Below are 13021 nucleotides of genomic sequence, written 5' to 3' on the forward strand. Positions count from 1 at the left end.
GTTCACGGCCAAAATCAAAACAAATTGTCGGAGTGGTTTGGGTTTCGGTTTCGGTTTCGGATGGTGTGTCATTAGCATTTCAGGTGTGTGAAAATGCGGATGCTTGTAAGGTGTCGCGATCGGGATTAGCCGCCATAATTTATGACCAACATCTAATTGAAATTGTAAACAATTAAGTGAGATATAGGACCGATGAGGGCATTAGAGAACGGAATTGGTTAAGGGTCTTTGGAACTTGTTTGATAACAAGTGGATAATGTAAATGACGCAAGCCCATAGGCAAATTCTATTCTATTTATTGACTCTAGTCGTTACTCAAGCAAATAATGTTTAGTAATTCCCTTAAATAGCGTATTACCACAGAGTTATCTGTATAAGCATTATTATAGTGAAAACATTGTTCTGCTTAAAAATGAGCAAACAATTGTGAACATTTTTTAAAACCGAATCCTTATTTGTAAAAAACTTATCGCTTATTTTCGGTTTATTTTCCTTATAACTAGGGAATTTAATTACCACTTAAAATTATTAATTTGTTCTATGAATATCATCAATAATAAACAAATTATTCATAAAAAATACCCAAGGTATCCATAAACGTTCGCCAACTATCAAAAACGAATTAAAAGCAACTGCTCTAAAGAAAAGTAATCTGACTTAAGAGCCCCATTTTAATCTGTGAAATCCCCGTCTGAAGCATAAATTACCTTAGCCCGAAAACCAGAAACCCATTCCCCGTGGATTCGATTATGTGTTGCTTCAAGTTATTGCCCCTTTCGACTCTCAAGTGACCCAATTCCAAGTTACAAATAAATCACAAAAATCGAGAGAAGCAAGGGAAGAGAAGAAAAACGTGTTAAGTACGCTTTGCATATAAATAAATAAACAATCTTGGGGATTGTGATTGCAAGGGGAAATGCATAAAAATCAATTACGCATGAAAATTCCAATTGAGAGAAAATCATTGATAAACCCATGCGTATGCGTGGCTTTGGGATAAAGTCGGGGGAAAAAAGGCGTGGTAACTGACTCTTGGAAAAATTATAACTGCAGGCTTGAAAGTAACGTCTTAGATGCGGATGCAACCAAATATAGTATATCAAGCTCCCACGGTGATGAGTCAGAGCTAAAAACTTCTTCGTCGCAACTCGATCGGTGCAAGTTGTTATTGGAGACTCAATCACGGCTTTCTGATGACTCACAGATGTTTTAGGCGAAAGCCCATTCATTCATACGTAGATACACGAGTAGATACAGATACATGGCGTGAAGAAAATACGTGTACAGTAAAGGCTCACTACAGTAAATGCATAGAACGTAGGTATAAGGGGTTTATGATTGGTATAAAATACATATCCATGATATTATTAATATTAATATTAATCAAACGATTAATTAGTTTTTTATCAAGTGGTAGTATTATCCAAATACTACTTACTTATCAACATAACACAGTGTTCAATTCAATAATCTCTTACGTTTTTGGTTTGGTCTTGCTGAATGTACATGAGTCACTTGAAGGACTTGACACTTGACAAAGCTGTGATTAATTTAAACATTTCTTTCAATACGATCAAAAGAAACTGGCACACTTTTAGTGAGTAATTTGCTGACCTGAATAGCGAAAGTAGCTGAGGTATACGACAGATTAATGGGAAGGAAAAGATGATGAATTAGCTGAGATAAATTGCATAACCAGTGAAAATGAAATGGCCTTCCTTTAAGCAACTTGTTCATCGTATCCGATAAATACAGATACAATGCGTAATGTAGGTGGCTCGAACTCTTTACATCAGTTCAAGGCATTTTTCATACCATTATTTCAGCCAGATTTTGCTTATTTTTGCTCCACTCTGGCATTTCCTGCACACGCAAAAGCGAACAAAAAAACATTTGATAAACAAAAACCCAAATCAATTAGATTGAAAGAAAGAAAAAAACCAAAAAAAAGGGGGAAAAAACATGTTAAAAGATTTTTCCCATTTAGACGCACGTGTCGATTTCAAATCAATTTAAGATGATTTCTGTTTGCTTAGACAGAGTAAATAAAACAAAATAGACGTATGTACAAATAAATAAATGGTAAATATAAACAATGATGCGACTACTCAAGAAGCTCAATGTTAAATGGGGAAATTTAACCAATATTTCCGCGAAATTCTTCTTAGCAAATCATTGCCAAAATGCGAAAAGAAAAAGATGTAAAAGTCTAAATAACAAGAAATCAAAACAGACACAATCTGCAGTCAAAGTGAGAAAAAATCAACTTGTTCGGCAGAGGATCACCCACTCTCTGCTCTCTCGCTCTGACTGCTCTGTCCCCGTCTCTTTCTCTTCGTTTCTTCTCTTTTCGAGGCAGCCCAGTCACAAAATAAAATTTCTGGCCTCAGTCTTGTGTCGAGACTCGAACGCATAGTTCGTAGAGCGGAATCGAAGACAACGACAAATACAGAAAAAATCAAAGCAAAAGCTACTTAAAAATAATACAATAAATTTATTCTACAAACGTATTATTGTGAAATAGCGAAAATGCCTAAGGATCGCTACAAAACCAAGTGAAAAGTGTGTAAAACGTAGAGAATAAATGTTTTTATCGAACTGTGACCATAAATCAAAATGAAAGCTAAAAATAAAATACACAACTGTCTGATTAAAAATAAAAAACACACATGTGTCGTTTGGGATACAGAAAACCATGTGCAAAATGTCTGGAAAATAAAAGTACTTTCTGTGCAATTACCACACAAACAAAAATTTTATTAGCATTCAAGACAGTTTAGAATTCTCTATAAATTCATATAAATTAGCACAAAATACAAATATGAAAAATAAATAAGTGATGTGTAATAATGTGATAAAAACAAAATTCTTTGAAATGGCAATACCAAGAATTAATTTACATATCTTAAATGCAAATACCCAAAATAAAAATGAATGAACAACAATTTGTACAAGCTATAATTTACATAAAATTACAATACATATTATATCTAGAACTTATGTCTGAAAATGAGTGCACAGCTCATAGAAAATTCAAGAATAAATTTACATAAGTTGTTGAAACAAAAATTAAGTGGGCTAATAAAACGAGTTAACAACAGAAAACCGGTTCCAAAACAAATGTGCTTGGAAAAACTGAAAAACCACAAAAAATAAACTGTTGCGTAGGCTTCTCGTCGCTTTGGCAGACTTAAAATCAATCAGACAACCGCCCACAGTAAATAAAACGAAAACAGAAAAAAAAGCAGCAGGCCAAGAGTGCAACAGGAAAAAGCGGTTAACGCCTTTTGTCGCTTTTGGCCCAGTCGACTGACTGTTGTTGCATTAGCCAAGCGGAAACTCATTAGCCAGTTACATGAAGACACAAAGAAAACGCTGGCAAACGGAAGTGGGGAAAACCCCAAGCACGTGGGCTTTTCAGGTGTTTCAACCGAGCTTATATGTGGGCTTTGAACTTGTTCCACGCCCAGAGGTGTGAGAAACCAGACCAAAGTCGAATCAAGTCAAGGTCTGATCCGAAAGAAGCTGTAAATGTCAAACGTATCTTATTTGCATCTCTTGTATGTAAGATCAAGCCAATGGAAAGGTCTGGAATTTCTGTAAAAATAAGTGGGGGGTTTTCCAGAAAGCTTGATTTTTATACCCGTTACTCGTAGAGTAAAAGGGTATACTAGATTCGTGCAAAAGTATGTAACAGGTAGAAGGAAGCGTTTTCGACCCTATAAACTATATATATTCTTGATCAGGATCACTAGCCGAGTCGATCTAGCCATGTCCGTCTGTCCGTCTGTCCGTCTGTCTGTCCGTCTGTCCGTCTGTCTGTCTGTATGAACGCTGAGATCTCGGAAACTATAAAAGCTAGAAGATTTCCATTTTGCATGCAGATTCTAGGAGTTCCTACGCAGCGCAAGTTTGTTTCAAAAGGGTGCCACGCCCCCTCTAACGCCCACAATCGCTTATATACGATTTTAAAAATTTCAATATTTCAGAAAAGTAAAAATGCAATTTTATGGTGTTTATCAATACCTATCGGAATGTAGAAGAAATTTTTTAAATCGGACCATTCGTTAAAAAGTTACGGCGGATCAAAGTTTTATCTCCATCTCCTTCGCACTTCCTTTAGCTGAGTAACGGGTATCTGATAGTCGGGGCACCCGACTATAGCGTTCTCTCTTGTTATTTTTATGGAGCATTAAAAAGATCGTAAAGCCAAGATAGGGAAGGGTTTGAGTCCCTTTAATAAAATCTTCAAAATTTGGGTTTGTTTGGTTTAAATATTGGATATCAAAGAAATGTATGAAAAAGTATACATAAAATTATTATCAAAGAATTGCTAAGAAAATGTTAAAGGCCTAAAAAAGTTTAATATTTCTATAAAAAAATTCTTACATTTCGTTAAATTATTTTTGTCAGATATTGACAGATAAATATATCAGATATTGTGTGCTTCTTCAAAGATCAGTTAGCTTCTTTTAAACTGTAGTTAAATGCAGCTCCACTATTCGATATACTCAGAAGACCGGGCCCAAACTATCCATAGAAGGAACGCATAATCAGCTACGCTTATTGTGTATCTTGCAGATACATTTGTCACAGGCACGGCCAGGCACGAAAACCAGTTCTGTGGCATTTCTTGTGTAAGCCTTTCTGAGTGCGATCTTTTGTGGCTTTCGTATCTTTCGGTTAACGGTTGCCAAAAGCAGACAAAATACGAAATACAAATAAAAATGAAAATAATCACAATAAAGCACGAGCACAAAACCAGATGCTTGATAATTGTTTATGCGCAACAATACAGAAACGGTAAAATACTTTTGGCCGAAAACACTTTCTGAATGCGATTATGCGTATAAATCTCGGTTTTCTGCTGTTAACCCCAAGGAATGCTAATCGTCGGTCTTGTTAATAATTATATAAATGAAAAATGTTTTTGTTTTGCTTCTTTTGTTTCTGTTGCTAAGAATTCCCAAGAAAAATGCCAACGAACCCCCATAAATAAAAAGTAAACAAACAGCGAGTGCACAAGGAAAACCCCTCGATTTAAACTGTGTATTTCTCGAGTGATTGAATTTGAATAGTTTAAATAGTTGAAAATCAAAGTGCTGGATTAACCCAGGTGAAAAATTAATAATAAACAATGGTGGTCACATCGACAAGAAGTCCGCTTCTGGCGCAAACCCAGCCGGCAAATGCCGCTTCCAGTGGCAGCCACACTTCAGCCGGCCTGCGATCGCGTCTCATATTCCCCCGGCAGCATTATCAGGTAATTGTCAATCAATCCCATCCAAAACGTCCTCAATGGAGGCCCAATTGTGCCGAAGAGTCAAGGGTTTTGTGTTGAGTGTTTAGGTCACAGGGTACATTAACCCCGCGGCGCCGTCGCGGGCTTAAAATGACCAACCGCCAGACGACGGCGAACGCTCGCCTAATGGTCAGTGAAAGGCCCGAAAGACTCAGAACGCTCACTCTAGGGGTACCTACATATATAAAAACATGATTTTATGATTGCTCTTCTGACGCAATGGCATTCGGACCTGTTTTGTGTGTGTGACAGAAGGAGAACGAAAACAGCACGTCTAAATTTGTTAATGACTTCGAATGCACTATAGGTGAAATTCTGAGAATCTGCAGTGCCACATTGTGTCTACATATTAAACAAAATAAAAACGAAACATCCGGCTCAAGGCTAAAAAGTGTAAAAAGTATAATTTCTAAAAAAATCACGTTTCCTCTGATAAGAAATTTAAAAAAAAGGGCAGGAAGTGCAAAGTTTACAAAGAAATTTGTTTTATTTTTAGATGTGAGCTCTTTTTCCGTTTTTTTTTAAAGTCTATGTATCAAAAAATTTCTATGGTATTTTAAATTTTGTCATTTCATTTTAAATTTTGTATTGTATAATTTATAGTAAACATTTAGAGTTTCTGTCAACTCTAAACCATTTAATTTTTCTAAATTAAATTCACATATTGTCGTTACACATGTATAACCCCAATGCATTTTAAACCATTTTTGAGGGTCATTTTAAATGTTTTACGAGCGGACATAAAACTCACTCTAACTGAAAGTTAAAACGCACATTTAATACCGCCAAGCTATTGAAAATAAACATTAATTTTCCACTTTTCAAACACGTTTTCCTTTTTTTTTCCGTGGCACAGCGTTGGCAAATTCAGAGAACAAAACAACACAAACCATTAAAATTGCCGGCACATAAATCGAACGGAATAGAGCTATTTGTTTATAATTAATTTCATGCGGCTTTTGTTTATTGAGATCCAAATGCGTCGGCTGGAAATGCGTCAACTGCAGTTGGCCCGGGGATTTCCAATCGGCCCACTATAAGTGGTTAGCCCAGATATATCCATACAAATTGAACGTATCCAGAAGCTAAGAAACATCTGCTAATTCGCACTCTCGACCTGGCCCAAGAAAGTCTCTGGGGCCCTATTCTCTTAGATTGGTTAAAGATTTCGTATCTCCTCTATAAATATAATGGTATTCCGCTTATATAGCCAAGATCTGGATCTTTGCTGTGTGCGCATTTGCTGGGATTTTTTGTGTTGTTTTTGGTCTCGTTCTAAAGTGGAACCGAATGTTTTATTTCTGTATTCTGTATTCCATCGCCGACGTCGCCTTTGTCTATATAATGTAGAAACTACATAATTTGATTTCCAGTACGTGCCTCATTCGGCCTGCCTCACTGACTGTCGGCGGCGCCGTTGACGTCAATTGGGGGAACGGAACGGACTGGCGGACAGATGAGCGGACAAACGGACGGACAGACTGGTGGACTTGTGGAGCAGGCGACCCTACCGTGGATCGGGGATTTACTTTTTCTCCGACTGTTCCTCTTTCGGCGCCCCTTCGATCTGTTTATAGGATTAACGATGTGGGGTTGGGGTCGCAGTAACTATATTTTAATTCCTTTACTTGATTTAAGTTTTCCGCTATTGAGAAATTTGTTATTACAATTGGAAAATGTCTTTAAATATGGTTGGCACATTTGGTATTTCAATTAGAAACCATATTATATGGTTATACAATTATACAGTCCAACAAATAAATCTCTATGGATTAATCTTTTGTTTACATCCATTTAAAAGCGATTCCCCAGAGATCACATTCCTATCCTAACCCATCAATAAAAACCATTTTCCGAATAGCCTTTCATTTAATTCGCTGACTTATGAACCAATTTCGTAGATGTTTTCCAGATAGAGACTTGTTGGGCCAGTTCAAAGCTGTAATTTATGAATGAATTCAATTAAGATGATTTTCCGCCGAGTCGGGGGGAAAAACCCCCGAGCCTCTCGTAGATCTCACACGGTCCACTTGAATTGCAGCTTCACTCAATTAAGAGATACGAAATACAACAGGGTGAAGCCTTAATTCAAATTTGCAACGGCTGGGTGTGCGAGAAAGAGATAAGTATCGAGGAGTGATAAAGAGGGGGATAAAGTGGGTGATCTCTATGAGAAATAAAGCCGGAGTTCAAACAATTAAAGTCGCTAATTGCGCTCTCTTTCACTTCCATATTTTCTAGATATTTAATATGTTTTTAAGAGCCAGATATTTATATTTTTTAGTAGAGAGAAACCAAAAGAGACCTCTGTAAACAATAACAAGAGCAACAAGTTTCAAAAAGCTTTTTTACCAGATGGTAATGCCCTGTTCTCACTGCCAGTGTTGTTGAATTAAAATGCTCAAAAAGCGCAAAAATTGTGGCCATTTGTTGTTTCTCTCTCTCTATTTTGTTCTCTCTTTCCCTCCCCTTTGTTTGGGGTGGGCAGGCGGCAAACAAGTTTACTTTGCTCTGCTTTTGTGTTTTTCATTCAGTTTTCATAACTCAGTTGTGTTCGTCGCCGTCGCGCGTTCAAAAGCTGAAATCAAAGTACCAGTGTTAAACTAAATAATATCAAAGCGTAATAATAAATCACACAAAATTACGATTTTTTAATAATATTTAACGAAATGGATTAAAATATTTGTTGGTTCTAGTAAAGTGTTAGAATACTAATCTTGAAAGTGAAAACTAAATTTACACATTTTATAGAATTTTAAAATCCTATATAATAAAACTAAGAAATACCTCTAGTGGATAATAAAATAATATTGTGAAATGAAGTGAAAATTAAGAGCTCACCTATGCAAACTTTTCTTTGATCGAAGGATATAATTATTATATATATAATTATTATATATATATAATTATTATATATATATAATTAATTTAAATAAAGGTAATAATTATTAAAAACATCAGCAAATAAATTCATTTCGTTTAAAATTTTTGAACCAAGGATTGAATATCACAAAGAACATATACTATTTATTCGAAAGAGGGAAACAAATTCCAGATGTTTAACAAATTAAATCTTTTATCTATACTTTATTTCAACCAAAACTTGCCAATATTTCTTTTGTAACTCAGTTTTGAAAACGTTTTGTTGTATATTTTAGCAACAGGAAATTCTGTATAAACTTTTCCGCTGAAAAGACATAAAAAACTTGTTATTGTTTATACTAGGGGTATAATAAGCTACCTCACCCCTTTTCTGCCCACAATTGGCTGTTCGATGGGAAATGTATCTTATAGATAGTTTGCGTAGTTGTTGCTCAGTTTCATGGTCGATTGCCTCGATTATGCTTTCTGATTGCACTACACACACTCTCGGTCTCACATAGAGAACCCATTAAAACGATATACAATTTGGCACTTTTACCTCGTCTCCCAGATTGGCAGTTTGCCCAGGTGAAAAGAATCTGCGAACCGGTTTTCGGTGTACAGGTAACCACACGGGTCTTACATAGATATGAGTTTTTCGGGGAAATGTTTTCTTTTCCTCCGCTTTTTTACGGCTTATCTCCGCCGCCAGCACAATTGTTATCGAATCGCGAGCGCGACAAACTTGTCCAAAAGACATTGTCCCGGCCCACGCAATTGGGCAATCAAAGGGGTAGCCGAAAGCAAACACACCCTCGTTTGTATTGCAGGGATTGCAATCTGACCCGACCCCCAAAAATATGAGAGCCCCAATCCCGACAAACAAAGTATAGGGATAACGACGAATTCAATTCCTAAATGCGTCATTTTGTCGGAAAAAAAGGGGGAAATAGAACAGAAGTGGGGTAGGCAATGGTGTTACAATGAAAACAACCCTAACAAGTTTTTATTTATGGCGACCAAAGATTTATACTGTAGACAAAAAATGTTACTTACAAATTGTACAAAATTTCATTGAAATTTCAGCTTTTAAAATTAAATCTTAAGGAGACAATGGTTTATTTCTAAACAGTTTAGGAAATATTATAATTTAAACCTTTTATATAATTAATTTATTTCATTCATGTACTTTCATACACTGGTGAAATTACACTTTAAGCATTGTGATTAACAGCTATCTTGACTCATTTTTAAGGGGACTTTTAAATTGTAGGAGATTAACGCAAAAACACATAGAATGTTTTGTGAATGATCACAGTAGTGTAATTCATGTTAGAACTGAGATAAATAACCGCAATATTATTATTGTAACTATTTCATAACGTTGAGTAAGTGAGCACTTCCCTTTGTTTCATGATTCTAAATCCCAGACTTACACGAATATCGGTTTTGTACCATTTAATAAGGGGGTCAAAAAAGGGGAATTTTCATCGTTCCTTTTGGTTAACTTTTGGCATCATTCTCAGGTGAGCCATCCACCCACGCAGTGGGCTAAATGTAACGTCAAATTCGAATGCATTAGATTAATCTCTAGCTAATGAGACACATTTCAGACAGATCTAATTGGCAATGGCAGTCGCAATCGCAGCTGTTTCAGTTGCAGTCGTTGCCATACACAAAATGCAGATACAAAACGTTGATGCAGATGCAGATACAAAAATATAATCACAGAGCACGACAATGCCAATGGCATTGACCTTGAACTTGTGCGGTTTTCCCGTTTGCCTTGCCTTTTTGCCGATTTTCCTTTGCTCAACGGATTGTATTATCTATTGCAACGGGGCAATTTGAATAGAAAATTGAGTCTGATGTGGCTGTGGAGGTGGAGCAAATCGGAAATACCTTTGCCTGCCATGTCATCGTAAATATTTTCCCGCTTTAGTTTTTTTTTTCATTCAATTTGCTACCTTTGAGTGCTCAAATTGCAAAGCGCGTCATTCACTTGGCAGGTGCAGTGGCAGGTGCATCAGGTACAAATTATTTGTCTCGGGGGAAGAGCGCTTGAGAAGTGGGAGAACTGAAAGCCGAGACGGAGACGAAAGTGCAAAAATTGAATTATTGAAAGTTGGCTAAAATAAGTGCACTTGAAGGTGACAGTCGCCGAAGACAGTGAGTGGGAACGTTGTGTATTTCACGCATTTCGAAGTTGATTTATCGATGTTCTGATTCGTAAAAAGGTCATATTATGTTGCAGGTTCTCAGTCGTCTTCTAAGAGCTAATGACCTTAAATCGCTGTTTTTATCACCTGACTCTACTTCTAATTAGTAAAAGTAAATATTCCGTAAAGTGTAGATTTTTACGACCCTTTTATCTTTTGAAGTTGAACTGTTTTATTTTTGAACAAAGTTATGAACACTTCTATATGGCTTGTTTACTTTTCCATTTGCCTACACTTGGGATAGGCCATTCATCAACTTTTCGCAGTCAGTGTTTGCACATCCAGTTTTTTTTTATCGCCTTCGCCCACACGACGGCCTCAACCTACGACCCATTGGAAACAGTCTCCGTTGTTGTAGTCTTTTTTTCTCGAAATGTCACAGCCCACACTAGATCTTCACTTTGTATTTTCTCTTTTTCGCAATTTTTTCCCCTTGTTTCGTGTTTTTTTTCCCCGTTTTGCATTTGAATTTTACCGCCCTAGAACAATAAACACGCTTTATGAAAGAAGTTCTGTCTGTGTGAGTGTGGGGATTTGTAGGGGGGTATGGGTAGTAAAAAAAAATGGGATGGGGCTAGCTGCTACTGTTGGGAGCAAACAAACAAAGTTTGGCATTCATAGTTGAATGCCAGGGACTAATTAAACAATAATAAAACGCAAATAAAACTACAATACAAAACATTTTATGGTGTTTCTGCCACCCCTTTGCCACCACCCACACCCCCTCTTGCCCCACAACCTATTCCCCATATCAGCAGCACCCAAAAATTATTGTCACGAATACATTAAAAATCACTCAACCGTTGTCTCGTGTGCCAATTTTTTTGTTGCTATTTCCCCGCCACCCCTTTTTATCTTTTTGCTAAAATTCCGACCCCCTCAACCCCTCCTCTGCCCATTTTAGATTTGGTGTTCATTTAAATCACATAAAAATCAAACAAAAAACCCACATAAAAGCCAGTTTTATTTCTCGATGTTCTATTATGGGTTCTGTTTTTGTCTGTATGTTAATTGATAAAGTTTTATAACTTTTTAATGAAATCCACAACGAAACAAGTATATACCTTAAAACGGGGTTTTAGTTTCGGAATTTGTAAGATGTCTTCAAAATTCTTTGATATATAACTCTGCCAATCATCAAGTTTAAAATGTAAGGTTATATTTATTTTGGGGCACCAAAGTGTCAATGGCTTTAAACGACTACCGAATAACTTGAATAACAAGTGTGATATTTTTTAAGAGCTGGTATAACTATTAAAATTATTTAATTAATTAATATTTTCCTTTCATAAATGACAAGTTCCTTTTAGTTAAGATTTGTAATACGTGTGCCAACTATAATTTGTAGGCAAATAAACTACTGAATTATCACTTAAGTCTTTTTTAATATTTTACACTTTTAAATTATATTGCATGAATGATAAAATCTTTTCATTTCATTTGTGCCTGTATCAGCTCAAATTGTTAATTAAGATAACGATTTAATTATTTAATTGAAAATTCATCTCAAGTCCAAATTGCTATTTATCTTGCTTTGTTCCACATAAATCATCCACTGTCAAAAATCCATTATGAAATAATGTGTGATTTGAGTATAATCGTTTTTTCTTCGTTTTATAATTTTAAAAACAAAATAAAGCCATCGCTTAATTTATGCAAAATGGCCATAACACAAAACGACAGAGGAATTCGCCTTTAAAACAAAACAAACAGAAAAAAAATCGTTTTCTTTTTTTAGCTTTGGCTGATTTGACAAATGACAAAAATAATGATAATACCAGTAGCCACCTGCTGTAGGGTCGGGGGGAATTATACTACAGACGTCGTTATTATTGTCCAGTCCCCATGTGAACAACTCCAACAGCTGTAAGCTGTCAGCGAGCGGCATCTGCGATATCTGAGATCGCAGATCATGCAAATTAGTTTGCCATCACATATTAAGAAATTAAAAATTCATAATTTGGGAAGAGTTCGTGGAAGAGAATTCGATGGCATTCTTCGAATACGAGAGGCGTTTAATTGAGACTTATGAGGGGAAAACAAACAATTAAGTCAACTTTAAATACCGAGAAAATCGCAGTGGGGGGTTGGGCGGAGAAGAGTTCAAGAACCTCACCTTCAGTTGGGCATGCAAAAACCCTCGAAGGTCGGTTCGGATTCGGATTCGGCTGAGCCTGGGCTAATTAGAGCCAAAGGACATAGCACAATGGTCATGACATGTGGCAGTCGACGGTCGACAGGCGACGGGCGCCACATGGATATGGGTAAATCGCGTGTTTTTGGCCGCTCCCAGCTGTGAAAAATGGGTCGCGCGTGACAGTCAGCAGAATGTGGGCGTTAGAGGGGTAAGCGGGGGCGGAGGCGGGGGTCAGGTCCCAACGGAGCCGGCCAAATCCGGCTAAAATCAATAACAAACACGCAAATACTTAAGCTCCTGCTCAGACTGAATCAGCGAATCTGGGTTCTTAAAGTTATTTCGCCAAAAATCGTAAAAGATAAACTCACTTAAAGAAAACTTAGGAAACATTTTTTTAAATAATTAATTAAATTCTTTTCTCCTCTAAAACATTACCGAATTTAGTCATTCCCTTGACAGTTTTTAATCCAGAAAAAGTCAACCGGTTATTCTATCAAAATG

General features: G+C 36.5%; 1 protein-coding gene across 5 annotated transcripts in view; it reads left to right on the forward strand.

The window, feature by feature from the left end:
• The window catches only part of Sarm (sterile alpha and armadillo motif), a 40571-nt gene that overhangs the window by 3940 nt on the left and 23610 nt on the right, over nucleotides 1-13021 (forward strand). The window contains exons 1-2 of one of the 5 annotated variants that reach the window (XM_070214832.1): nucleotides 2386-2562; nucleotides 4962-5263. The exons of 3 other annotated variants lie outside the window; for them this stretch is intronic. In XM_070214832.1, the coding sequence (XP_070070933.1) occupies nucleotides 5138-5263 (126 nt within the window). In that variant the 5' untranslated portion in view covers nucleotides 2386-2562; nucleotides 4962-5137. Of the gene's footprint in view, nucleotides 1-2385; nucleotides 2563-4919; nucleotides 5264-13021 lie in introns of those variants that run through there. One more of the 5 variants, XM_070214833.1, reaches the window with a different exon arrangement.

The sequence above is a fragment of the Drosophila takahashii genome, chromosome 3L, assembly GCF_030179915.1.
Source record: "Drosophila takahashii strain IR98-3 E-12201 chromosome 3L, DtakHiC1v2, whole genome shotgun sequence".
Taxonomy (NCBI): Eukaryota; Metazoa; Arthropoda; class Insecta; order Diptera; family Drosophilidae; genus Drosophila; species Drosophila takahashii.